At 49.0% G+C, this 24,227-nt stretch overlaps 1 protein-coding gene across 1 annotated transcript in view; it reads left to right on the top strand.

The window, feature by feature from the left end:
* adgra1b (adhesion G protein-coupled receptor A1b) overlaps positions 1–24,227 on the top strand; it is a gene marked incomplete at both ends in the record, with an annotated part of 129,235 nt that overhangs the window by 12,792 nt on the left and 92,216 nt on the right. The window contains 5 exon segments of the mRNA XM_084458778.1: positions 12,530–12,601; positions 22,468–22,539; positions 23,740–23,811; positions 23,999–24,070; positions 24,220–24,227. The exon segment at positions 24,220–24,227 is cut by the window's right edge and continues 157 nt beyond it. Of these exon segments, the coding sequence (XP_084314904.1) occupies positions 12,530–12,601; positions 22,468–22,539; positions 23,740–23,811; positions 23,999–24,070; positions 24,220–24,227 (296 nt within the window).

Raw genomic sequence — 24,227 nt, 5'->3', positions numbered from 1 at the left:
CTGTGATGGCTCTCCACGCGGACTAGGGGAGACACGTCTCTCTGCGGAGAGCAGTAGCAGGGATTGTAGCTGACACCTGTCTCAGGCAATGTCCTGACAGGAGGACGTGGCGCCGCTGGAGGACGGGAAGACAGGTTGGCGGCGAGAGAGGAGGAGAGAAGGAGAGAGAGAGAGGGAGGGTGGGGAATGAGAGAGGAGGACAGAGAGAGAGAGGGAGGGAGAGGCTGGTGAGTGAGAGAGCAGGACAGAGAGAGGGAGAGAGGATGAAAGAGAGTGAGGGAGAGGTTGAGACGAGGGTGGAGAGGGCCGAGAGAGTGAGAGAGAGAGGAGGAAAGAGAAAGCGAGGGAGAGAGTGGGAGTGAGAGAGTAGGATAGAGAGAGAGTGAGGGAGAGAGTGGGAGTGAGAGAGTAGGATAGAGAGAGTGAGGGAGAGGGTGGGAGTGAGAGAGTAGGATAGAGAGAGAGAGTGGGAGTGAGAGAGTAGGATAGAGAGAGTGAGGGAGAGGGTGGGAGTGAGAGAGTAGGATAGAGAGAGAGAGAGTGAGGGAGAGGGTGGGAGTGAGAGAGTAGGATAGAGAGAGAGAGTGAGGGGGAGGGTGGGAGTGAGAGAGTAGGATAGAGAGAGTGAGGGAGAGGGTGGGAGTGAGAGAGTAGGATAGAGAGAGTGAGGGAGTGGGTGGGAGTGAGAGAGTAGGATAGAGAGAGAGTGAGGGAGAGAGTGGGAGTGAGAGAGTAGGATAGAGAGAGAGTGAGGGAGAGGGTGGGAGTGAGAGAGTAGAATAGAGAGAGAGAGGGTGGGAGGGAGAGGGTAGGATAGAGAGAGAGTGAGGGAGAGGGTGGGAGTGAGAGAGTAGGATAGAGAGAGTGAGGGAGAGAGTGGGAGTGAGAGAGTAGGATAGAGAGAGAGAGTGGGAGAGGGTGGGAGTGAGAGAGTAGGATAGAGAGAGAGTGAGGGAGAGGGTGGGAGTGAGAGAGTAGGATAGAGAGAGAGTGAGGGAGAGGGTGGGAGTGAGAGAGTAGCATAGAGAGAGAGTGAGGGAGAGGGTGGGGATCGAGAGAGGAAAATATGGAGAGTGTGACAGATACATTCACAAAGATAGAGTAAGCACGAGAGATATATTTGAATTATGGAAGGAGTAAGTGAGACACGCAAGGATGGCAGGAATGACGCGGACAGAGACTCAGGGACTAACAGAACATAAAGGAAACGTGAAGGGAAGTATTGGGGAAATAGCAGTTTGGTTGGTGAGACAGGGCGATAAAAAAGATGTGACAGAGGAAGATAAACATTGTGTTTGCGAGAGGCTGCTGCTCAGTCACGCTTGTTACACTGTAAGTTACACTGTGAACAGGATCTTTCTCCAATTATGTATCACTCCTGATTCTGACAAGATGTCAACTCTTGTAACACTTCGGTTAGGCCTACTGGCAGCAGAGTCCAGTCTTCAAGACTCTCTCCTATACTCAGAGATTCTCTGAAGCAGAAGCGTGTATGAAGTAGCCACTACTTTTGGAGTTGGGCATCCTCTATGGAAGAACCACGATACATGCTCCTCAAAACTCAGACAAGCTCTCATTCTCCTCCGAAGCCGAGCTCGTGGTGAAAATGAGGCTGTTGGTTTGGGCCCAGGCCATATCTGGAGGTGCCTGGCCCGGCTGGTCTGAGGGCCATCAGCCCGCAGGCCCCGGAGACAGACGAGGGAGCGGTAGTTTGTGGTGTCTGGGTGGAAGGGAGCAGGAGGCTATGGCTTCCTCCCCAGTTCACCACAAGAACATCTTCCTCATACAGAGTTGGTCCTCCATCTCTATAGTAGGAGAGCCTCGCAGTTGAAGTAGTAGAAGGTCCGCTGCATTGTGTTGAGCGCTTCCTTATCGTGTCAGGTGATCATTAACCAGTGCCAGACTGGTCAGGTGGGGCCGGCGTTAACCTGAATCTCGGATCAGACCCTCGAGGGAGCGACGCACAATACGGACACTGAATAACGCTGGTTTGTTGTCTTCTGAGCTATCGCTAAATCTCAGTTTCCTTTCTCTCTCTTCGTACAGTCGGTTTCCTGTTCCACCTGCTGTCTTTGTGCACTGTCCTCCCTTCACTATCCCGAGGGGTTCTTCATGAATATTTCAGTGACATGGATGCACACATTGTCCTCTATATTCTATTCTCTGAGTGCGACCAGACCATGGGCACACGGAGGGGGCAGAGAGACAGATCCTCTCGCCCTTTAAAATATCAGTGTAGTAGGCCTTATACGGACCCTTAATCTAACAAGATGGGGTCAAAATGACCCTAGTGTGTATTCAGTAGCGAGAGTTTAAGGCCTTGGCTGTAGCGTGGACAGAGCGTATCCCAGCGTCTTTCTCGGTGCTTTTATCCAGCACTGCCGCTGCGCCGAAGGCTGAAGAAAATTGAACGGGTCATAAAGGGTCCGTTTGCCATATTAGTGTGTCAAGCCCGGGGGGGGGGGGGGGGGGAATGGTCCATTGAAATTGCTGTCACTCTTAGTATTCTGCCCAAAGAACAGAGAATGTCACAGTGCCTGGCGGCCTCGGTGACGGACCTGCCGCCCCGTGCTGTGTACTGCAGGTTCTATGGCGAGCGGTTCAGAAACACCTGAGTGGTTTTGCTTCAGATGATACAACGACTCACAGTTCATGACCACGGCTGAGAGAACAGCCTGCAAATCACAATGGACTTGAAAAACCCAAGAATGTGTCCAAGCGCAGTCAAACGTCTCTAACCGTCTAAAAATATTAAGAAAGAAAAATAGAATGGGCGCCAAGGATACTTTCAGGTCTGTTATCCTGACCTCATCCCTTCACCGTTGAGTAAATACCAAGGTTCCTTAGACTGTCATAAGTCTGCTAGCGGACGGGCGGACCAGGCTTTGGAAGCATGTTATGTTTTTCCTCCTCCTTTCTCCCGAGACGTCGTAAAAGGACTGGATTAAAACCCTGTGTTTGTGTTGCTTCTGAAGCAGGGTGTGATCACAGTAGGAAACACATTAACTCACTCCCTTCTACGCTCCACAGGGGCTTTATAACCGTGCCTGGGTTGCTCTGTTGGCGCTCTGTGTGTGTGTGTGTGTGTGTGTGTGCGTGCGTGCGTGCGTGTGTGCGCGTGTGTGCCACTCAAAGGCTCAAAATCACATTACTCAACCAGTACAATATGATTATTTCTTGATGCGTATCTACTCCCTGTTCAGTTAAGTAATCATTGGAAAATAAAGTGGGTTTAACGGGAACACTGATTTACAAAATGACCAGTTCCTCTACTCATGAGTAGTTTAGTATAAGTTTCAAGATGAGAGCCCACAATGTAGTCCCTTCCCTGCCCTGTGGGGCGGCGCCGCGTACTCAACTATCAGCCAGGGCCTATTTGAAGCCCTGCTAATACCCACTTGAACTCCCCAGCAATGTCTGTTTCCCATCCAAGGTCAATGTTAGTCGATATGAAATATGTTATTTTGGTTAGCTGTGCCTAGTAACCCGATACTGTAAAATAACAGAGGGGGGTTTGAATGTTTGAGAAGTGGCTGGAAACCATGGGCTGGCCCAATCTGAATGTTTGTAATAGTTCACATTGTGATCTTTTCCTCACCCGGTCCCTGTGATTGGTGACTTGGATCACATCAGTTGAAGTTATTTTTGTTCCTGCTCATTTATAATCATACGGCTGGCTATCTCGGGTGCATAGTTGGCTTCACCCTTGTGATGATGCTTTTTTGAATTGGGACCTCACAGAAATACCCCAGCTGTGGTGTTGAAGTAATGAAAGCTAGCATCAGAGAGAAGTCCATATGGACGTTTCTCCACCAAGTTCAACACACAAATCCAATGAGACTCGTAGAGGCTATAATTCCGCTGCCAAACATGGAACATAGACCACAGACAAAACAAAAAAAGGCACTGTATCTGCAAATGTGAGCACAGTACAGGTACAGTATGTGTGTGCACACAGATCATGCAGGCTGGGCCTCTGAAACACAGGCATTACACACCATTCATTTCTTTGGGCCAAAAACCCCTTCCATGTTAGCGCGCTAATCAGGAAAACACAGAGCGATGACATAGACCATTTGCTGCAGCCCCGGAGAGACAATATTTAATTTGTCTGTTTTCCCTGAAAGCAGCTTATCCTCGCAGAACATAATTGATCATGTAAATAGAAAGTTGGAAGGACACTCTAGAATTTAGTCATGCGCTGTTTACATAATGTACAATTATGCTGTGCCTCTGATTTCCTGGACGTTGCGCAGGGCCCTGAGAGAGGCATGCAGGGGTCGGCGAGCGGCTGCTTTCCGCTGCGCACACACACAGTGCGGGACACGCTCGAGTTTGCACAAACAGAGGCTGCCTGTCCCTGCCTGCTGAGAGGGTACTTCTGCCCATAGAGACAGGATGGGGGGATGGGGGGGCTGAGTATGACAGTGCACAGCACTGCCGACATGTACCAAATGCTCACATTCATTTGGGCACCTTTGCATTGTCAAAGCCCCTCGGAAGATTTCTAAGAGCAAATTAGTTCAGTAGAAATTGACCACGGCATGTATTTCAGTGGTTTCTTTTTACTTAAGACATTGAACACCAACAAATGGGTTATGGATGATTTAAAAAAAAAAAGAAAAAAGCTTGTCATAATATCCTGTTTCCTCTCCGACAGCCTCCCACCAATCCCTATTGACTCAATTGACTTGTGACTGTAAATAACTGTCTGTACAGCTTTATAGCAAGAAGAATTCAAACTGACAGAGCCCCAACAGGATATCGATGTCTAGATCAACAACAATAAAACATCATATGAACGGTTGCTTACTCAGTTTTGGCCACCCCCACAGAGCTGTATTAGTCCTAGAGCAACTTTCCCACAGAGCTTAGATATCCTCACAGATATCCCAGCACTCTGAGCCTGGACGAACGTTAAGTCCCCGACGGGATTGAGAGAGGCCTAAGTACTGCACTGTGGGGGACTCCCAAATGTAAACTTTCCCTCTGACGTGTTTTGTGAATGTTCTGACACCAGTGTCTGTGTCCTCTCTGGCCTTTCACACCCGTGAGAGGGGCTTCCTCAGCTGGTCATCCTGCCAAGACAACCCATCACTCTCAGCGAGCCACAACTAGTTTCTCCCCGAAGGAAATATGCAGAAACTCTTCAGTTTATGAACCCACAAGCTGTTCTCAGAAGCTGGAAAACATGCAGCCGGTTGGTTGCCTTCACACACTCTGCATATTGTGCAAATCCTCTCACAATTTATCTTCACAAGAGACTGTAATTTTATTTTATTTCAGCCTAACGGGGGTGATGTTATATTTCCTGTTTTCCCGAACAGTTATCACGCTTGTCGTGTTTTGTTTTACGTCTTCGCGTACGTTCACGTGTTGGGCGTATCCCGCGTTGTGACAGAACTACTACGCTATGGCCATCCCACCGGCACAGCCCATGAGCAGTTTGCCTCTTCAACACAATGCATTATGGGATCACGCTGCTTAATCCTGTGGCATTTGAATGGAGGAGGCATTCCTGCTGGCAAAAAAAAACAAAACAGCGCCCACTCGTCACAATGGTGACTCATGACACATCCCAATTACTGCTCTACCCCAATCCTCTCCTGTCGCTCCAGAGAAGAGGAAGACAACCTTATTAAAGACAAGATGGAGGAAGGGAGAGAGAGAGATAGAGAGGAAGGGATCTGACCTTGGGGGTGTGTGTAGGAGAGCATGCCGATTGGAGACAGGGTGACGTGGCGCATGCAAAGCAGCGTGCCCTCCGTCTCGGCACATCTGCAGCCAGTCATAGCCATAGCGCCAGGCCTACCCAGCAGACAGGCCGTACCCACACCATAGCGCCAGGCCTACCCAGCAGACAGGCCGTACCCACACCATAGCGCCAGGCCTACCCAGCAGACAGGCCGTACCCACACCATAGCGCCAGGCCTACCCAGCAGACAGGCCGTACCCACACCATAGCGCCAGGCCTACCCAGCAGAGCAGGCCGTACCCACACCATAGCGCCAGGCCTACCCAGCAGAGCAGGCCGTACCCACACCATAGCGCCAGGCCTACCCAGCAGAGCAGGCCGTACCCACACCATAGCGCCAGGCCTACCCAGCAGAGCAGGCCGTACCCACACCATAGTTCCAGGCCTACGCTGAAGCCCAAGAGAGCAGGCCATACCCACGGCCGGGGAATACTGGGGGAAGGCATCGCCACCAGGGAAGCGCTACCTGTGCACATTTTTGGGGATATACAGTATATTTGCAATTCACGCATAATGTGTTTAAGTAAAGTAATGCCATGTCCTCTCGCTATTAGATAATTTACCCTATGTCTAGTCTCGCATAGCCTGGAACCATTACCATTCAGGGATAGGGGGAAAAAAACGCTGTATTTCTTTAAACCAATCACACTTGTCTTGGGCGGAGTGGTTGCTAGGTTGTTGTTGTTTCACATAGTCTGGATTGAATCTGATTGGCGGGGAACAGATTCCGCCACCACTGATTGGGCAGTAATAAACTAATGACAAGGCTTATCCCCAAAACCTGCATCTGGTGAATCAGACGGCAATAGGTCCCAAAAAATGTTTTAATTACACATTCCTCCTAGACCTATAGACCTATACTCCTCTCTAATCTAATCTCTCCTATATTTATCTGGTCAAGGAATGAAGGATTACCGATACAATGGCATTATGAGGGGCACTATGACATTTCGTTTTCACTGACATTAAAGCTGCAATAATTATTTTTTTCCCCACGTTTTGTCAAAACTAATTAAACCACCTGAACAGATTGTTTTATTGAGCCATAGCGTCCTAATAGTGTCCTACCTCAATGATTCACCCCTACTAGTCACCCTGTCTTGTTATTCCAGCATTTATGCCTGTGTCAAATTACAGCCTATAACTTTGCTCCGCACCCGTGCCTTAAACGTACATATTATAATATACGTTTTAGGTCTTTCGTTTGTAAAGAAGTGTCTTGTTTACAAACGAAATCGATTATTGCCAATTTAACAGATTAAAAGCAATGTTCTACGGCAGGCATTCCCAAACTGTGAGGCGGGCCTCCCCTGGGGGGCCCCAAAGAAATTCAGGGGAGAAGCGGAGGGACGGTTAGAAAAAAAAAAGGAAAAACATGTTTTTTATTTTTAAAATGTCTATGGTTTTTATGAATGAAACAGGATTTTAAAGGTCAGAAAATCGAAATAAATAATGGGAGAGATGTATACTAAATTTGTGGATAGTGCAGAGAGAGTCTCCCCCCGCAGGCATGAATGTATTGTGCGAAAACGTTAACGTTAACTAGCAGCAGGTGCCACTGAGCTAACTTGTAACTACTGTGTAACGTTATGGGCTAGCTAAGGCTGCCTTGCAAAATGAACAAATTTGGGGGGTTGGGGGGGCGCGGGTGTGTCACTGTTTTCAGAGGGGAGGCCCACATTGATGGAGTTTGGGAACCCATATTCTACGGGGACTGATATTATGGTTTCAAAATGCAAGCTTAGTCAAGCAGGTGACTCTTCAAGCTTTATATCAGTAGGCTAACGTTAGCTACTGTAGTGTTGGATAGCAATCTCCTTGTGTGTGTACTGTAGCTAGCTAACATTAGGATATATGTAGCCAGCTCACTGACAGTCAACAATAGTGTTAACATAGCCTACAATATCCCCTTTCCTCTACCCAAACCTAGCTGAAGATAAGCAAGTAACAATCATTAACAACTATACAAGTACAATGTCACTCTATGCATCATCATTTACCTTGAATCTTCGCGGCTAAACTCCTGTCAAGCCAAAATTGATGAGTGATGTTCTTTGGCAGTGAAAAACTACAAGTGCAGCACCCTCTCCCCAAGCAAGGTCCTAGTGCCCGGTGTTTACATTATGAAGTATAGGCCTGTACTTGACAATGTACATCCCGGGCACTAGGACCTTGCTTGGGGAGAGGGTGCTGCACTCATAGCTTTTCTCTGGGGTTGTCTGTTTCTCTCTGCCAAGGAACATCTATTTTACACTGAATTCTTTGTTTTTAACCTGTTTTTCCTATACAGGTACCTTTTAGGGACGAGCATCGGAAATTAGCTTCAGCTAAAAATGCCATGGTGTTGCACAAATAATTTATTCATGTTTAATGCACCTGTCCCTGCCAAATAAACATCACTCACTTGCTCACTCGATGGACGAAGAAAACAGACAAAGCCCAAACGATAATTTAATGACAATAATGGCAAATCATTTGGAGGGGCTGAAGAACATTTTAGAGAGGCTTTAGCCCCCCTAAACAAGTAGGCCTAGTGACGTCTGTGCCCAGATAGCAAGTAGATCTGGGCCATATCGATGCCAGATCTGGCCCTTGTGGTTTAGTTCCGGCCCATATATGGCCCAGATCCGCTTGCTATCTGGGTGCCCATGCCATAGCACCAGGCCTACTGTACTCTGAAGCTCAGGAGAGCAGTCCATACCCACACACTACTGCCAGACCTACGCTGAGGCCCAGCTGGACAGGATGATAAAGGGTTTGGCAAGAGCGATCAATATTTTAGCAGATAATGAAAACCAGAAAATGCCATCCGAGTTGTATTTGAAATGATGTGGATGTGGGTCCAGGAATAAGCGTGACATAAATCACCTCACGCTGCTCCACTGTTAGCCTAGCGCCCGCCAGGGAGGGAGAGGAGGGCCGAGATGAGGGGGTTCTGAGTAACTCTTTGTTTAAAGTCAAAATTATTTGCTGTTTCGTTCTTCTCTGAAAGTACAAATCCATAGTCAAAGCTTGTATCGTCTTCCGTCGTGTACTTACCTGTTTGTGTGTGTACTGTGTGTGTGGAGGTACTGTATTGTGCGTGTGTTTTTGTGTATGTGTGTGTGTGGGGGGGCGGGTGGGGGGTGGGGGCTGGGTGAGAGGCATCAAGAAGGGCACAGAGGTGATCATTACCGGGCTGGGTGACAACAGTTTATATCATGTCTAAAATGTTTGTTTCACTCAAGCAGCAGAGAACACAGACCCCCACCTGTGCTCTAATGATCCCCGGCAACTCTCGCCACTCAACACCAAGGGCTGTGTGTGTGTGTGTGTGTTTGTGTCAGTGTGTCTGTATACAATATGTATTTGTCCTTGTTTGTGTGTCGCTGCACTGTGGGGGTGAGGCTGAAGTCCTCCCTTGGGCCTGGTGTGTGTGTGTGTGTGTGATGACTGGTGTCTGATGTACTAAGGCCTGGGCTACATGATGTCGTTTTTCGGCTAGTCTATGAAGGGCCTTGTGAGACCATCCTGATCTAGCGAGCACACTTTCACTTTCTCTCCGCAGAAAAGCAGTCAGAACACAGTCCCTGATTGGCCCGATCGAAACGTAATCGCAGAGAAATCGTTCGAGATTTGGAAGCCCAGATTGATCTGTGGAGAGAAACCGAAAGTGAACTCACGAGGTCAGGATGGTCTCACGTGGCTAAGGCTGCGTTCTGAATCACATACTTCCATACTAGTATGCCCCCCAAAAAATGTAGTATCTCCTATAGCATGACAAATGCAATTTGCCAAAAATACCATACTGCTACATCTGGTCGCATTTTGCAGTATGCAAGCCAGCATGCTATTCTGGCTATTCTGACCCACAATCCTCTGCACAGCTGAAGATTTGTCAAATCCACTGAGCCGTTGTGATGGCACAGACGGATGACAACACACTGAAAGTGCAACGATGATGGGGTAGCATAACATGAGTGTTTCTATCTGTATTTCTATCATCATTATGAATTTATCGGTTGTCAAAACGAAACGGGTTATACCAGCCAGCTGTGTTCCCAAAGAAATGTTGATCTTATTTGATACAGTTCGTTCTTTGACTGCCTGTCGCCATCCAGATACGAGTTCAGTTTTCCTATTATTTAACAGAAGAGGAACATATTTACAAACAGGTTATCTGGATAAACCAACCACATACAGTATTGGGAATCTACATTTGTTGCCTGAGAAAGGCCACCTGTTTGGAGACATGCAAACTGGAAGGGCTCCTGGCTTGTACTGTACGAGCAGGTTCTAAAGATAATGGAACACACTGAATGGAATTAAAGAGCCCAGTTTAGATGTACAGTAGTACAGTAGAATGGGGATCCGCCCGTCCTGATTAGGGGTGGGGAAGGGACCCATGTCAGAGGCCAGAAAACCACAAAATCACACATTGCTTTCAGAAATAGTCATTCCATCAAATCAAACTCATAAGGGTATCCAGCAGGCATACTGTACTACAGCCAGGCCTGGACTAGAAGCTGGTCCAAAATATAAGCGCTCCACAATCAGTGATATTATAGAACCACAACACAATTATCAAGTGCACAACACACTGGGGCTCTGCAGACGCTGGCTTTGCCCGATAAATGAACCCCTCACGCTCTGGGGCTCTGCAAACACGCGCGTTGGCTGATAAATTAACCCTCTGCTCTCTGGGGCTCTGCAAACATGGGTTTTGCTCGATAAATTAACCCTTCACTCTCTGGGGCACTGCATATTCTAGACCTTCACGGTCTAACGACCCACGCCCTGTAAAATCACTGGAACGCTCACACCAGTGCCCTGAAACCCCTCGCAACGCCCCCTCCCATGCCTCCCACTGAGACCTGAACCCCCTCGCAACGCCCCCTCCCATGCCTCCCACTGAAACCTGAAACCTGAAATCAAAATAACAAACAAGGGTTATAATAACACAGAAGCAAGGCAAAATCAAGAACAGACGCAGACTAACAATGACCGTAAAACAAAAAGGTAAAAAACTCCCCTGGGGTCTACGCTTGAGCTGCAGAGTGCGACCCGACCGTATGAATGGAGAGACTGCAGGGGGTCGTCAACACAGCACGACAGTCCCGAAAGCCCAGGCACGTTCACGCACAACGCACCCTGCACTGGGGCTGCTGGGAAGTAGTCAGCACTCCTGAAGCCCTGTCTCTCATCAATGTTGTAATACTATTGGCTCACAAGCCTTGTTAAAACTTCAGTATGCAGTATTTGTGATTTCCTGTTACTGGGGGAAAACACTCACTAGGCAGGTAGGTAAGTTTACAGGCAGGTAAGCCATCCAATCATTTCAAGTTGGCAACTCAAAATGAATGCACACACTTATTACAGTCCTGTGACTTGCACAGATTACGGATTTATTTTATTTTAGTGTCAGACCACTTTTTATATTGAATGCTCTATGCATATAATGAGAATTGCAAAAATATAACAAAAGTGCTTCTGAGCCAAACCTCCTACTGCACCTTTAAAGGTGGTAACCAAACCTCAGCCATCTCAGACAGATAAACTCAACATTCTCCCAACATTTTGGACCCGTCAAAAGTTTTAAAATGATTCTCAATCAATTATTTTTTTGGGGGAAGCATACTTTTATATGGGAGATTTTGTGGTACTGGACGTGTTTTGCCACGATTTTGCAGGAAACAGTTACTGTACACTGACGGTGATTTTAAAAAGGCATACACACAGAATTTAACCATTTTATCCAAATAATATCAACTGAAACAAGCATGACTGTGTCCCTTTAAATATTTGTAAATGCAAGTGTTCATAAACACAAATTGTTGTTGACTGTGCATTAAATGCAGGCTACGAAACTATGACACATTTGAAATCTAGGTCATTGTAAATTCAGGAGGCATGAGCCTTGTTCAGAAAAAAATTATTATAGACCACCAAGCTTTTTATGGTGTTGTCTACAACAATAATTACAAAATGTCCCTTATGTGAGGAGACATTTTCTGCAGGGTACATGTAGTTGTTAACAATTTGGGCTTACAGGACTACAAGTCCCACACCAGGTCTTGTGTTCTGCTGCACTGAGAAGCCTGCATGGGCAACTAACTGGGTGACATCTCTGCTGCCTCTTGAGGTAACAAGTGGCGAAATGCAAGATTTTGGAAGATACAAATATACAAGTCAAAACGATATCAACACAGGGTCGCATGTAAGTGTCCATTCATCACTTCAACCCCCTGTGGAATGTAAAAAAGGACTGATTTATTAGCTGTTATAGAGCTAGCAGTGGATGACTGAATTGTGCTGAGCTGCATTAGGTCTCTTCTGCGAGGGTGACATGGGAGTTCATTACCCATTTTAACCACAAACGCCCGTAAATAAGGCAGAAACGCGGAGCTGCATTAGGTCTCTTCTGCGAGGGTGACATGGGAGTTCATTACCCATTTTAACCACAAACGCCCGTAAATAAGGCAGAAACGCGGCCAAGATGATACATTTACTGCACAGATTTAATCAGAGATACATTTTCAACTCGCACCAAGTTATTGACAGGATGAATAATTTATGGGAGTTTTGTGTAAATCTCCCATGGCTGTATTTCTGTGGGTATTTACAAATCTGTCCCCAGGCTCACTATCTCTCTCCTATGTCTCTTCTCTGCCCTCTTTCTCTTTCCCTCTCTTTCTCTCTCTCTTTTTCCCCCTCTCTTTCTCTCTCTTCTCTCTCTCTCTCCCTCTCTCTCTCTCTCTCTCTCTCTCTCTCTCTCTTTCTGTCTCTTGTCCACAGGATCCTTAGCAACAACAAGATCTCACTGGTGAGAAATGGCTCCTTCTACAGCCTGGCTGCTCTGGAGAAACTGTGAGTAAGACCTCCCTCCGCTGTCCGTCCCAATCTCCAGCCAGCCATTATCGCTGTCATCACAACCGCCACCCCGCACTGCGTAAGGGACACTGAGGGAAATAGGAGTCAGTGGGCAGTAGCAGCGAATAGCTCTTGAAGGGGGATGCTTTCACTATAGCCAAAGCCATTGGGCGACCCCAGCTTTTTCCAGCCACAGCACTTAACCTCGATTGCCAGGGTAAATGTCTTAAAGGGGCTAAGATAATATGGCAGTGCAGTGTTTCTCACAGGATTGGAGTGTAGCTGGGGGTGGGGGGTGGGGGGGGGTGGGTAGAGGGTGATGTCTGACAGTTTTGGAGTGTAACTCGGTGGGATTGGGTGGGGTGGGCGGAGAGGGGGCGCTCTGACAGGTTTGGAGTGACGAGGGGAGACGTTGAGGTCCGGGGGGGGTTGGTCGACAAGGCAAGAAGTGCTAGCTTACATCACAGTGTTAGGCTGACATTCGCTAGAACAAGCAGCTAGGGTATTAGACGAATCACGGATGTGTTGACAGCTGTGAGATGTTGTTGATTCGAGTCAGTTTAGCTACTGTATAGTAATTGCAACACAATTTACAGTAGCTAGCCAGACCAGAGATAGGAGTTGGAGTTGCGAGTGTGTGTGCTGTGTGTGTAGCAAGTGGGGCTAGCGAGGCTGTCAGTGGCAGAGTGAGAGGGGACGGGTTGAAGGTACAGGGTGCGCTGCAAAGCACATAAGGTCAGCGGTATTGAGATGAGATGAGAGGAGATGGTACTTTTTCAGGTTCGGGAAGAGGAAGGTGGTGAAGGTTTCTTCTGTTAAAGCCAGGATCAGTGCTAGAGCCCCCCCCCCCCCCCCCCCCCCCGACAGTTCATTTCAGTTGAAGGAGTAACGCCATCCCTCCTCCCCTCCTCCCTCGTTCCCGTCTGTGATGGCCGCCGAGCTGGTCCGGCAGCCTGGCCTAATAGCGCCATTAAAGATCCAGCGCCCTCCGGACGGATCGATAGACAATTGCGGCTTAAGGTAAAGGTTCTTCACATTTGACCTTTGACCTCATAGCCCCTAATAGAGGCTGCTGCTACAGGTACTGCTGCTCCCCGCCCCCCCACCCCACCCCGCCCCACACACACACACACACACGCCCATCCAGGTGTAGCTCTTGGTAGGGCCATCCTGGATTGGTGGGAGTGCCATGGCGTTTTGCTGGTGTGGACTTAGCAAGTGGACTGTGGCGGCCAGCTGTTTGATAGTCCGGCCATGGCTGACTGGCCATGCCGGCACCCAGAGGGGCTGTGGTGTGCTCTGGTGGAGTGACAGCTCACGGAGTGTGGACTCCCCATACTGGAACCTGATTGGCCCATTGCTACAGGAGGAGGAGGGACATTAGAATGGGTCTTTTCACCCCGTGCGAGATATCGCCGCACGGTGGCAAGGAAAGCATGTTTGAGGATGGGTATGTATCGGTAGTGAAGGTGATATGTCTCAGGTCTGTTTTGTGAATTGTATGCGTGCATGGAGATACGGTTTCTGCTTTGTTTGCGGAGAGGTCGGCTCTGTGTTGGGTGTTGGCCTGGACCTTTCCATGCGACTCATTATCCTCTACCAAAGTGGGTCAGATAGAGCAATGTATGTGAGCAACAAAGCCCCCTACTGTTCTCTGTCAGGGTGTAGCTCCTACAGTACGTTCCCACAGCCTTTGTTGGCCAGTGCCACTGGGCAGCCAGGTTCCGTGGCAATCGCTTATGATGCTGAGTGCTGTCTCGCTCGGACTGAAAATCCAGCAACGCCACGGGGCTGCGCGATAGGAAGTTGACTTTGAATCACTGCGCTGCTTGTTGTGCGTATGAGTGCAGGACTGGTAAAAGCGGAGAAAGTCTCTGAACAAGTTTGATGTCAAATAAAATCAAAGCTTAATTTGTATAGCGCATTTCATACCCAGAGGCAACACAATGCACTTTACAGAGAACAAGGGAGGTGGGCATACGTCCCACCCCTACATATTCTACATATGTCAACCTGAATGTGGTGTATTCCATGACATAACTGTCATCCAACCCAGAGGGTTAAAGGTCAAAGGTTATATGTGTGGGGGCTTTTAATTAAGACTTTCGAGAGGCCCTGTATTGATTTAAGCTTGCGTGTCATGTGATTGAGTGTGACAAAGTGAGGTGAATTGATGTGATGAGGTGACCACAGACGGTGTGATTGCTCTGGAATAGAATATGATTAGAAATCAAACAATCTTTCAGGTCTAGTTCTTAAAATGTAGAACATATTCAAAAGACACACACAATCCACTGTACCTGTGCTGGAAACACAAACTCATGTAGATAAGGAAAAATAGAGTCCCGCACACCAGATACTGTAGCTCCTGTCAAACTTCTGAGTCTGTGGAAGAGCCTTTGGGGCTCGAAACATCACTGCACTCGCATTAAGAAATCCTTTTTTACAGGAGCTATCTGGTGTGTGGAACTCAAGTTCTTAAAATGACCTTAGCATGTAGAGTGCACTCATGGTGCAGACTGACGGGGTTAAGTGTAGTTTGATATGTGAGCCTGTTCAACTGTGTTTTATATGAGTCACTTGAGGTTCATGGAGGAGGTTAACTGCCCCAGAGCTGTGAGTCTGACGATCCCTCCAGCAGGCTATGGGAGAGATACATCAGGCAGACTCCTGTTCTTACTCCCCCCCCCCCACCTCTCTCTCTCTCTCTCTCTCTCTCTCTTTCTGTCTCCCTCTCCCTCCCCCCCTGCCTCCCCCTCTCTCTCTCCCCTTCCCCCTCTCTCTCCTTTTCTGATTCTTGGTCTCCCTTCTCCATCTCTCTCTCTTTCTCTCTCCCTCTTTCTCTCTGTCTTTTCTCTCTCTCTTTCTCTCTCTGTCTCTCTCTCCCTTTCTCTCTCTGTCTCTCTCTCTTTCTCCCTCCCTCCCCCCCTCTCCCTCCCGCTCTCTCTCCCCCCCTCTCCCTCCCGCTCTCTCTCTCCCCCCCTCTCCCCCCCCCCCTCTCTCTCTCCCCCCCCTCTCCCTCTCCCCCTCTCCCCCCCCCTCTCCCTCCCTCTCTCTCTCTCCCTCTCTCCCTCTCTATCTGATGCCTGGTCTCTGAGCCTCATTCCGCCAGGTCATCCATCAGGCCTGTCTCATACCTCCACCTCCTCAGAAGGGTTACAGTGCCTCTCCCCTTGTTTTCCATCTCCAGCTGGCCGGTGATCGGGACATTAGAGCTCAGTGATTTATCCACATTAAGCATTTTTGTGATGCTTTTGTTGCTGTTGGAAATCATCTCTCGGTGTTTGGCAGTCAGGGAAGTAGATAAATGCTCGAATATCAAACGGAAAATATTGTCCTCAGGATCCTACCTCTGGATTCCTTTGGTTAAGAATAACCCCATAACTCTCGTTAAGCGTAGCCCCGATGTAGAACGAGAGAAGGGTCACAGAAGGGGTGATGTTGCTTGCCACTGTCGTCCTCCCATAGAGAGCTCTCTACCACCTACCTACCCTAACCGGTTGTTACTGGTGTCACTTGAATATTAAGCTATTTTGCATCCCTGTATTTCGCTCCATATTGTACCTCTTCACTCTAAGAACCCCCCCCCCCCCCCCCCCCCCCCCCCCCCCACACACACATGCAGGCACTCCTCAAACACCAATACCATTACTCAAACATGTAGGAATATATTGCACTTGGGTCGTGTCAGATTGGGGAAGCAGTGAGAAAATCAAATCTCTCTTCACTCTTCAACAAGTGTCCATTGCATTACATGGTTTCTAAACCACATATACGTTAATAAACATTGCTATGAAAATACCTGTCTACATTCATTATAGTTGACTGTTGAGATGTGTTCTGTCAGCGCCTCATAATGTTGGTATGTAAACGGTTTTGGGAGAAGCCCAGCACCTTTTGATGTGCTGGCAGCGTTTGTTACAAATCTGCCACACAAGCATAGGTCTAGTCTTTCTACCATTTTATTTAATTTATTCTGCTCCCCAGCGAGGTTTCAAAGCTTATTTACAGTATTTACAGTTCCGTAGGTGGCTGTATCCGTGCTAATGAGTTGTGTTTTCACTCATTTTCGAGCGTCTGAAGAGATACATTTCTTTGCGGTGTTTGCTCGCGGGCGCGGCAAATTGACAGAGGAATATACTGAATATTAACAAGTGAGGTCACAGACTCGAGCATGGAGGGAAGAGGGAGAAATAGGGAAAGAGAGAGAGATTGTGTGTGAGAGAGAGAGAGAGAGAGATTGTGTGTGTGTGTGTTGTGTGTGTGTGTGTGAGAGAGAGAGAGAGAGAGAGAGAGAAGGAGAGAGGGAGAGAGAGAGACTGTCTGCCATAACCTAACGCCAGCGGAACAACTTACAATAGTGGAATGTAAATCTGGGTTGGATTCGTTGTTATCAGTACTGTCTATATCTGTGTTTCCTTTTTTACTGTTAGAAAATTCAATTGCCATTCAGTGTATGTGTGTCATTGATTTGGCAATACAGCACTTTAAGTATTTTCTTGTCATGACAATAAAGCATCAACATTGAATTGAAAAGAGAGAGAGAGATGTAGAGAGAGAGGGAGAGAGATAGAGATAGATAGATAGAAAGAGAGAGAGAGGTAGAGAGAGAGGGGGGGCAAGAGGGAGAGAGAGGGGGAGAGAGAGATAGAGAGAAAGAGAGAGAGGTAGAGAGAGATAGGGGGGCAAGAGGGAGAGAGAGGGGGAGAGAGAGAGAGAGAGAGAGGTAGAGATTGTCCACCGCCCTGACCTGGCCTGGTTTGGCTCACGTTTCCACTTAGGATTGCAGATTCTGCTGACTGGCTGCCCAAGACATCACCATCACGCATACTGCACAGCAAATTAGATATGACACGCCACACTAGATATGATAGAGGGCTAACAAAATAATACTTGTCATCATTTGATTTGATTATGTGTACCGTGCAGCCTATCTATCTAACACGCCATGTGGCGGCGTATGTATTTAATTCCATAAATCAAGTGGAAAGATGTTTTCATTGCAGAGTATTACTTCATGCTATGTCATCGCTTAACCCTTATCTCACCCTCGCGGCCGTAGATCTCATTCTGCATAGTTACATGTACGGCACGTTGCTGTTTTCAATGTGTTCTCCTAGAAAACATTAGCTAAAACAACACAGACTCTGGGACGAAGACAGGGGACTTGGCTGATGACTTCCTGCTCTCCGTCCAGTAGACTTTGTGTTGGAAGCATGCGTGTGGTCCAGTCACTGTCCTCTTCAACTCCCCCTATGTACAGTATGTGTGTGCGTGTGTGTGTGCGCGTGCGTGTGTGTGTGCGCATGCACGTGTGTGTGTGTGTGTGTGGTAAGTGGTAGGAGAAGGAGGCCAGACTAGGAGATTAATCTACCCATTAGTGTCATACGGTGAACAGCCCCATGTCTTCAGGGTCAGACAAGCTCGGCAGAGCAGCGGTCTAAGATATACAGGACTGTGGGAATTAATTGGGAACCACTTCAGGAGCTTTTCAAACGTTAGCCGCAAACGGGGGAGTTCATGTCAGAGCTATCCTCCCCGCGCATCAAACGCTCAGGGTACAGGGGAAGAAAACCGTTATTGTTTAAACACTCATCTCTTTTGACTTTATCCAGCTGTACTTATTTGAGAGAAAGCTCCCTTGTAGGTGACCTTGGGTTGTAAGTGTACGTGTGTATCTGTGTGTGTGTGTGGGGGGGTCGGTGGGTGTGCACGTGTGCGTGTGCCTGTGTGTGTGTTTGTGTGTGTATGTGTGCATGTGTGTGTGCGCGCATATGTGTGTGTGTGTGTGTGCGTGCATTTGTGTGAAATAATAGAGGGGAAACAGAAAGCAAGAGAGAGACAGCGACAGAGGCAGACAGAGAGAGGGAGAGAGAGAGCGATAGAGGCAGACAGAGAGAGGGAGAGAGAGAGCGATAGAGGCAGAGAGAGAGAGGGAGAGAGAAAGAGTGATAGAGACAGAGAGAGGGAGAGAGAGCGATAGAGGCAGACAGAGAGAGGGAGAGAGAGAGCGATAGAGGCAGACAGAGAGAGGGGGAGAGAGAGTGATAGAGACGGACAGAGAGGGAGAGAGAGCGACAGAGGCAGACAGAGAGAGGGAGAGAGAGAGAGTGATAGAGGCAGACAGAGAGGGAGAGAGCGACAGAGGCAGACAGAGAGGGCGAGAGAGTGATAGAGGCAGACAGAGAGAGAGGGAGAGAGAGAGAGCGATAGATGCAGACAGAGAGAGAGAGAGAGAGAGAGAGCAATAGAGGCAAACAGAGAGAGGGAGACCTCTCGACCAGAGCTACAAACTTTTTTTTAACAAACTAATTCCTCTTTGTGAGGAAACAGGAAGACACATTTATTCTAGTGAACTTCCATCCTGCCTTTCTCTCTCCACCTGCCAATCACCTGCTGTAACAATACAACCATGTTTCCACACTCCAACAGGCATCCCTGGACAACTGAGAGACCGCGATTGTCACTGATAAGAATAACCCCATGCTACAGTATGGGCTGTCCCTTTTTGTGTCAGCCATTTTTACTCTGCACCACTATGTTCTCTTAGCTGCAGTGGCTAGCTAGGTAGCTAGCTCTCCTCTCTCCTCCTCTGACCCGGTCTCCTCGCTGCCTCCGCGGCCCGGGGCTGTTAGAGAACGTGCTGATTGGCCAACTTTGAGACGAGGCCCAAGAGGCCGCGGGGGGGCGCCGCCGGGGTCAGACAGATGAAAAAGAATGGCGTACGAGGTGCCCCCCGGGCGCTGCCGACCACCTTCGACCCCCGTCTGTTGTCCGCTCCCCTCAGAACAGGTTGTACAGTACGTGATCAAAGACCTCCGCAGATGGGAAGGGAGAGGTGTAGCGCGTAGCGGCTCATTTAGACGTGACGCTCTCAGGGGTGCTTTCTCATTTACAGCTGCAGGCGGTTCAGTTAGCCGCGGGCGGTCAGTCAGCGCGGCTCCTGTTGTCGAGCGATGGAAGCCAATCGGGGGTTTCTGGTGTAGCAGCTGCCCACCAGTGGCCGCCACTCCCGAGGGTGCTCGGTTTCATGCCGCTCTATGGCACCCCGGAATCGGAGTCACGGTCACGGGGCTTGAGAGGGGCAGGTAGCTGGCGCTCTCCTCCAGATCGCCGACCGCGGGGTCATGCAACGGACTCTCCGCAGCGGTGACGGGACAATCGGACAGTAGGTCGGGTGAGACTGGCTTCCAGATGAGATAAAAATCAATTAGATAATAATAATAACAATGGTGAAATTCACACTTACCTACATACAGTACACTGCACAGTACATGCATGTATACAGTTGAGTATAGTGATTGATTGATTGATTGTGTGTGTGTGTGTGTGTGTGTGTGTGTGTGTGTGTGTGTGTGTGTGTGTGTGTGTGTGTGTGAATGTGCTTATGTGTGTGTGTGTGTGTGTGTGAATGTGCTGTGTGTGTGTGTGTGCGTGTGTGTGTGGGTGTGTGAATGTGCTGTGTGTGTGTGTGGGTGTGTGTGTGTGTGTGGGTGTGTGAGTGTGTGTGCATGCATGCGGGCATGCTCATAAGAATTTGTGCCTATAGCCTGGTAGTGAGGGTGGGTTGGGGAGGGTTAGCGGAGCACACAAAGTGTGTTTTAACCCCGGACCGAACAATTTAACAAGAGACACAGATCATTAAACTCAGACAGGAGTCATTTATCTGACGGTAATGATGGTTTCTGTCTCTCTTGTGTGTAAGTGTGTGTGTGTGTGTGTGCCTCTGTGTACAGTAACTAACGATTTGCATCGATCAAATTAGCAACAGTTTTAGGAAAAGATAGCACGCCTGGGCCATATACAATATGGGCCATATATGGGTCGGAACTAAGCCGTACAGTAAGTGTTGCATCTGGCCTGTATATGGCCCAGATCAGCTTGCTATCTGGGAGCCATTGCTGAGGCCTTGTGTTTCAAATTACACAACCTTCAATTTTTTGAGACTTTCTAGAGGTCCTTACCCATCTGTCTTTGCGAGAAACCTTGCAGTTTGGATGATACATTGAATTGTTCTCTGCTGTTCTTGTTCTTGCAACAGCTCAAATGGAACATTGAGTTACCAAGTAGTTCCTTGTTGTAGAATAACAATTGCCTCGCTAAGAACGACAGAGTAGCCGTGTGACATCGTTCCCTTCCTGCTATCTTGGTGAACGGCCTTGACTGTCTGTGAACGGTCTGGAGTGTCTGTGAACGGTCTGTGAACGGTCTGGACTGTCTGTGAACGGTCTGGACTGTCTGTGAACGGTCTGTGAACGGTCTGGACTGTCTGTGAACGGCCTGGACTGTCTGTGAACGGTTTGGACTGTCTGTGAACGGTCTGGACTGTCTGTGAACGGTCTGGACTGTCTGTGAACGGTCTGGACTGTCTGTGAACGGTCTGGACTGTCTGTGAACGGCCTGGACTGTCTGTGAACGGTCTGGACTGTCTGTGAACGGTCTGGACTGTCTGTGAACGGTCTGGACTGTCTGTGAACGGTCTGGACTGTCTGTGAACGGTCTGGACTGTCTGTGAACGGCCTGGACTGTCTGTGAACGGTCTGGACTGTCTGTGAACGGTCTGGACTGTCTGTGAACGGTCTGGACTGTCTGTGAACGGTCTGGACTGTCTGTGAACGGTCTGGACTGTCTGTGAACGGCCTGGACTGCCTGCTAACTAGCGGCCCGAGCAGCTGGAGCTGGACCCGGGACGGACCGGTCTGGCCTCTCCACGCCGCCGCGCCACATCTGGCCAGGGAGAGAGAGGCGGGAACGCAGCCCTCCGACTCCCATCATGGGAGCGGTCGGAGGAAACCGGGGGAGGGACGCGATTTCCGGAAGTTTTCTTTGGCCGTGACAGGGAACAGGGAACGCAGGAGACACGCAGGTGTGTGTGTGTGTGTGTGTGTGTGGAGGGGGGGGGGGGGGGGGTCCAAGGAGCAGAGAGAGAATCAAGCTGAAACCACAGCAGCAGCGTGTGTGTGCGTGTTTGTGTGTACGTGCGCCTTTGTGTGTGTGTGTGTGTGTGTGTGTGTGTGTGTGTGCGGGCCTCTGCTAGACACTTGTCTCAGTCACGCAGAGAGAGAACATCTGCTGTGCCAACAGGTGCTCTTCTGGATCCTGGCGCAGGAGCCGCTGCGCTGGATGATGGTGATTGATAGATTCCGTCCTCTTCTGGACGACACCGTGCCTCAACACAATGTGGGGGGAAAAAACAATTGTTTCCTAATGAGATTCTCCGTATATCATTAGATTTCCCTTATGATCTTTGGGGATTTCAGCCAGCAACATGGTCTCTGACTGTACTGTATATACTGTATACCATATAAATAGTCTCTCATGCACGGTTGGAGGAAGTCACGTGTGCTGCAGCATACATCCAGTACACACATACTGTACTATATACACACGCACATGCGCACACACACACACACACACACACACACACACACACACACACACACACACATACATACTGTACTGTACTATATACACACGCACATGCGCACACACACACATACTCTACACAGTCATAGACAGTACATGCACACACACACACACACATACACACACACACACACACACACACACATAAACAGTCATAGACAGTACACACACACACACACACACGTCTCCAAGAATGTGATTCTGAAACTCACAGTGACATGATATGTGACCTTTTTCTCTCTCTACCTCCCCCTTTTTATTTCTGTCCTCTCTCTCTCTCTCTTGATCTGTGCTTCTTTATTTTCCCCTTTCTCTCTCTCCCTCCTTCTCTCCTTCTCTCTCTCTCTCTCTCTCTCTCTCTCCCTCTCGCTCCCTCTCTCTCTCTCTCTCTCTCTCTCTCTCTCTCTCTCTCTCTCTCTCTCTCTCTCTCTCTCCAGGGACCTGAGGAGTAATTTGATAAGCACGCTGGAGCCCGGGGCTTTCCGTGGACTGCTGGCTCTTCGGAGACTGTGAGTATGACAGAGCATCAGCGCCCCGGGGGGCAAGGCCATATCATACTGTCATATGGGGGGGGGCGGGGGGGTTGGACAGGGGAGGGGGAGGGGGAGGGGCCTACTGTATCACCGGGTTACACTTGATAATGCTGTGAGGACCTATTGGGATTCATTCAGCCATCACATTGAGAGTTTCCTTCAATGGCTGCTGTTGACAAACGGCCACATGCGCGCAAACCGTGACACTCACACTGACACATACACACACGTCGTGCACACAGACACAAACACACACCCGCACACACACACACAGATTGTCCATACGCCTACAGTAAATTCTTGGGAGAGGTACTGTAGATTGGGCAACAAGTACTGTAATTGTTCCCTTTAATGGCTGTGGTTGAATGCGCACATGCATGCAAAGTGACACACACACGCATCCACACACACACACACACACACACACACACACACACGCACGCAGATCGTCCATATGCCTAAATCCCGTAGTGATTGTCGGGGGTATTTTTCGCCCTGCGGTGGCGGAGGGGGGGGGGTTCAGCGGTGCCGGTCCGGGGCACGTGTGCCAAGCGCGGGGGGGGGGGGGGGGGGGGGGGGGTTCAGCGGTGCCGGTCCGGGGCGCGTGTGCCAGGCGCGGGGAGCAGCCCACTGCTAATTTAAGTGCTCCCCAACTGGTGATTACACCAGCCTGCGCTTATTTTCCTCCAGCTGCTCCGGCGAAGCAGCTCTTTAATTACGGAGGGGAACAGCACCGAGCCACCGACGCCATGACCACTCAGCCACTCACAGCCAGGATGGCGCGCATCTGTGTGTGTGTTTGTGTGTGTGTGACAGTTAAATGAGGGGTCAAAGGTTACTGAAGGTCAGGGTTGACGCCCCAGGAGTTGGAATAAATACACACTAGGCTGGTTTGACTATCACAGCTCCACCAGCTGCTTAAGCTGACGTCGTGATTGTTATGAGAAGAGAGGGCAGGCACACGCACGCACACACAAACCCACACGCACACACACAGGCACACGCACGCCGTGCACACACACACACACAGCAGACAACACACACACACACAATTCTCTATTCTGTCGCACGTTTCGCTGCCAGCCCGACTGTGATCAGTACTCTTAATACTTTGAGTCCAACGGGGTTGGGTTATCTCTGAGACACAATTTAAATTCTGCTTTTTGTCCCTCATAGGGACCTGTCCAACAACAGGATCGGCTGCCTCTCCCCCGAAATGTTTGTGGGCCTTGGCAACCTCTCCAAATTGTGAGTAATCCCCAAATGGAAAACATGCTCGAGCAGGGCCACGCACAATTTGCAATGAGTGTGAAGAAAACACATTGTTTATCCTAGATAAGGCGCGTTCAAAGCAACGCCTTGAAAGATTCCGTGGCAGTAAAACTTGCTGGAAGTGAACTATGTTTGTGTGTGTCTGGCTCTTTGTCCCCCTCAGGAATTTATCGGGGAATATATTCTCTTCCCTTCCTGTGGGACTGTTCACACACCTTCTGTCTCTCAGAGTCCTGTAAGAATAACAACCCGAGAAACACAGACACACACACACACACACACACACACACACACACACACAGAAACAGTACAGACACAAACACAAACACACACACACACACACACCGAGGCGACGGTCGTAACTCCCGTCTCGTCTCCCGCCAGGCACTTCG

This window comes from Borostomias antarcticus (assembly GCF_949987555.1).
Source record: "Borostomias antarcticus genome assembly, chromosome: 25".
In the NCBI taxonomy this organism is placed as follows: domain Eukaryota; kingdom Metazoa; phylum Chordata; class Actinopteri; order Stomiiformes; family Stomiidae; genus Borostomias; species Borostomias antarcticus.
The sequence above is the reverse complement of the archived record's forward strand: the minus strand, read 5'-3'. Positions and strand labels throughout refer to the sequence as shown.